General features: G+C 33.9%; 1 protein-coding gene across 1 annotated transcript; it reads right to left on the bottom strand.

Annotated features, from left to right (window-relative positions):
- Positions 1-2,193: 2,193 nt before the first annotated feature.
- LOC125071138 lies at positions 2,194-2,884 on the bottom strand. Its single transcript, XM_047681229.1, has one exon. The coding sequence runs from the start codon at positions 2,854-2,856 to the stop codon at positions 2,194-2,196; it is 663 nt and encodes a 220-aa protein (XP_047537185.1). The 5' UTR covers positions 2,857-2,884.
- Between the last annotated feature and the right edge of the window lie 653 nt (positions 2,885-3,537).

Here is a 3,537-nt window from a genome sequence, read left to right as displayed (position 1 = left end):
CCCTTGTTTTTAACAAGTGGAATTTAACTGAAGATCATTATTAATTGGTTGATAGCTATTAAAGCTCTATTGAATCTTCATATCACTTAGTCTAAGTTTATAATATATTACGCGCTCAACGGTAAAGGAAATCAATATGAAGTTAGTGCATATTTCGGATAAAAAAATGCTTTTAATTTTTTGCAGGATTTTTGTCTCCTATAGTACATTGTTGTACTCGACAGTATCCACTGTTACATATTTAAGGTTACGTTACGTATAATATCAGTGATATTGATATTTGACGATATCTGAATAGGGGTGATTTGAGGCCACAAATCTATCTCTGGAATATTGATTATGAATTAGTATGCAATTGTATTTTATTAACATACAAATGTAAAATGTAAACAGTCTGAAAACAGTAACTACTGACTTACTAGTCGCTTCTTTAAGAATTATTTAATTCTACCGAGAAGTAGAGATGATTCAAAAGTTTTACTAAGAGTCCACTTGAATGAAGATATATTTTGATTGATTTTTAAATATATTTGTATTTTTTTTTTTATTGTGCTGATCTCAACTGTTCATTGTTGTATTGATTCAATTGATTCTACTGTTTCACTGAAATAAACCCTCAGATTAAATACTAACTTTGTTTTCCTCTACTGATACCACGCCTGTCAACATCCGAAGCGATATCGAAATTGAAAACTAAAATAGATTTTTTCCGAATTTTCCAACAAAAAAAAAATTCCACTATGCGTCATGAAAAGCCGATTCGACGTTAATTGAAAAATACCATTTGGTTATAGACTTTATTGTTTAAAAATTATTTGCATCGGCTCGTTTGGCGGTATCAATGCACTATATTAAAAAAAAAAAACTTACGTGTAGGCACACCTAAAATAATAATAATTTATATATATATATATTTGTGTGTGTGTGTGTGTAATATCACTATAAACGAAGTGACGTTACATTAAAAAAAGTGTCTTAGAGGAATGCGATGATGTCAATAGACTTCCCGATTTAATTATTTGCCTAAGGGTTTTTGAGCTGAGAAAGCAGTTCAACAAAGTCACGTTGAGTACGTACAGGAGAGAGATTGATTGGTGAAGAAATCAGAAGTCAGATTTAGTCGGAATAGAAACATAAAATAAAGATATGTGTTTCTTAGTTAGTACATCAAATTTAAATAATAATAAATAATAAATAAATATTGGACAACATCACATACATTACTCTGATCCCAATGTAAGTAGCTAAAGCACTTGTGTTATGGAAATCAGAAGTAACGACGGTACCACAAACACCCAGACCCAAGACAACATACTACTACTACAGAAAACTAACTACTACAGGTATAATATATACATTCATACAGACACGCAACGTAATAACAACGTATAGAACAAGTGAACGGGGTACAATTTATTACCAATAATAATAATAATAATAATAATAACTCTTTATTGTACACACACAAGTAAAAAAAAACTTACATTCAATAACACAATATTAAAAAAAAAAAAAATGTACAACAGGCGGTCTTATCGCTTAACAGCGATTTCTTCCAGACAACCAGCATGGAGGAGTTAATGTGAAAAAGCGGAAAGCGGGTGTACAGCACAGAAGTTAAATACTATATGAAATTATATTTATACACAAATTATTACACTAAACAAGATAAATATATTACCCAAATACATATACATATATATCGAAACATAAAACATACCTACCAACATACATACATACATACATAGATACATACCTACGTACATACATACATACATACATACATACATACATATATACATACATACATACATACATACACACATACACACATACATACATATAGATATACATAGCATGTCATAAACTTATGTACGAGTACAATCGAATACAAATATAAATAGCTAGTGATAATGTAATTGACAGCACATTACAACAATAGTGAACTAGGCATTTAAAAAAGTAAAATAACTACATGAATAATATATGACTTGTGCAAAATATAAAGATTATAAAAAGACTATACTGTAGTATACAAATCATATAGGTAATAAACACATCGGTTGCAAAATCATATAAGAACATCTATACAATTCGAGCTTGAGTGAAAATAAACAACTACTTTTTTACCATTCTCTTAGCTCGTAAAAGTGGGGTCTTATTATCTGACGGCTTACTAGTGGCTGCGACACGTTACACGGCAGATTTTGAGTTTGATAAAGCGACAATCTTCTCGAAATCCATCATTCTTTCGATTTTATGTCGCGATCCGTCCGGAGCAATAACGTGTATAACTGCATCACGCGTCCAGCACTTGTCCACTCCAAAATGCCGTCTCGTCGCTAAAAATAAGTCATGTCGGGCTTTGGTCAAGAACTCGGACAGCGTAACACCGGTACCCTTGAACTTTGTTTTTGCGAACCAGACCTTACTTCGCACAGACACATCCGAAAACTTAACCACAATAGGACGAGGTTTTGTCTCTGTTGTACGACCCAGTCGATAGGATCTTTTGATGCAGGTTGTAGAAAACTGGTCGATATCAAGATGTTCAGCGACAAGGTTAGTCACCCGCGCCGAGGTGTCTTCCGACCTCTCTTCAGGCACGCCGTGGAACAGCAACATCTTCCTTCGGGAACGCATTTCAAGTCGGTCAAACTCACATGTAAATAATTCCACCTGACGTTGGAGAGAATTCAAAGCCGTGGCGACGAAGGTTTTAAAAGCGGCAAATTCCGTAGCGAGAGAAGAGGGAGTGACTGGAGAATTAGTTTTTTGGAGATCTTGCTGGAAGTCCTTCATCGTCGTATTGAATTGTTCAGCCATTGAGGCCAATATATCTTTAATCGACTCCATTGAGGTTAATTCACTTGTGATCAAAATATTGGACACTCTTCAATGGCGTTTGGCAACGCAGATTAGCACAGGATAATATTTGCTGGATGGAATCGTGAACTATCAGTACATATTTTTTACTTTTTGCGTATTATATCCTATTTAATTAAATAAAAACTATAATTTCAAAACAGAGGTGATGTTATTATTTTCAACGCCTACCCGCAAAAAAAAAAAGTACTACCGTAAAGACTTCTATTTTTGAACAGTTATTATAAATTTTGACGACCTCCGTGGTCGAGTAGTATGTACACCGGTTTTAATGGGTACGCCACTCCGAGGTCCCGGGGTTCAATTCCCGGCCGAGTCGATGAAGAAAAAAATCATTAGTTTTCTATGTTGTCTTGGTATCTTACTGTTTGTGGTACCGTCGTTACTTCTGATTTCCATAACACAAGTGCTTTAGCTACTAACATTGGGATTACAGTAATGTATGTGATGTTGTCCAATATTTATTACTATAACTTGGTAGAGTAACGGGTGAAATTTTGTTCTAAGTCTGTTTATTGCACATCGATGATTGTAGAGATAGATGAGATTTAGATTCGAAGGTACAAAATCCACGCGATGTCACGAGAAACACTTGTATACTATCTCATGAAATACTAAGCATATTCACATGGAATGCATTGTATAATCAGC

The sequence above is a fragment of the Vanessa atalanta genome, chromosome 18, assembly GCF_905147765.1.
Source record: "Vanessa atalanta chromosome 18, ilVanAtal1.2, whole genome shotgun sequence".
Taxonomy (NCBI): Eukaryota; Metazoa; Arthropoda; class Insecta; order Lepidoptera; family Nymphalidae; genus Vanessa; species Vanessa atalanta.
This window is presented reverse-complemented; position numbering and strand designations above follow the sequence as displayed.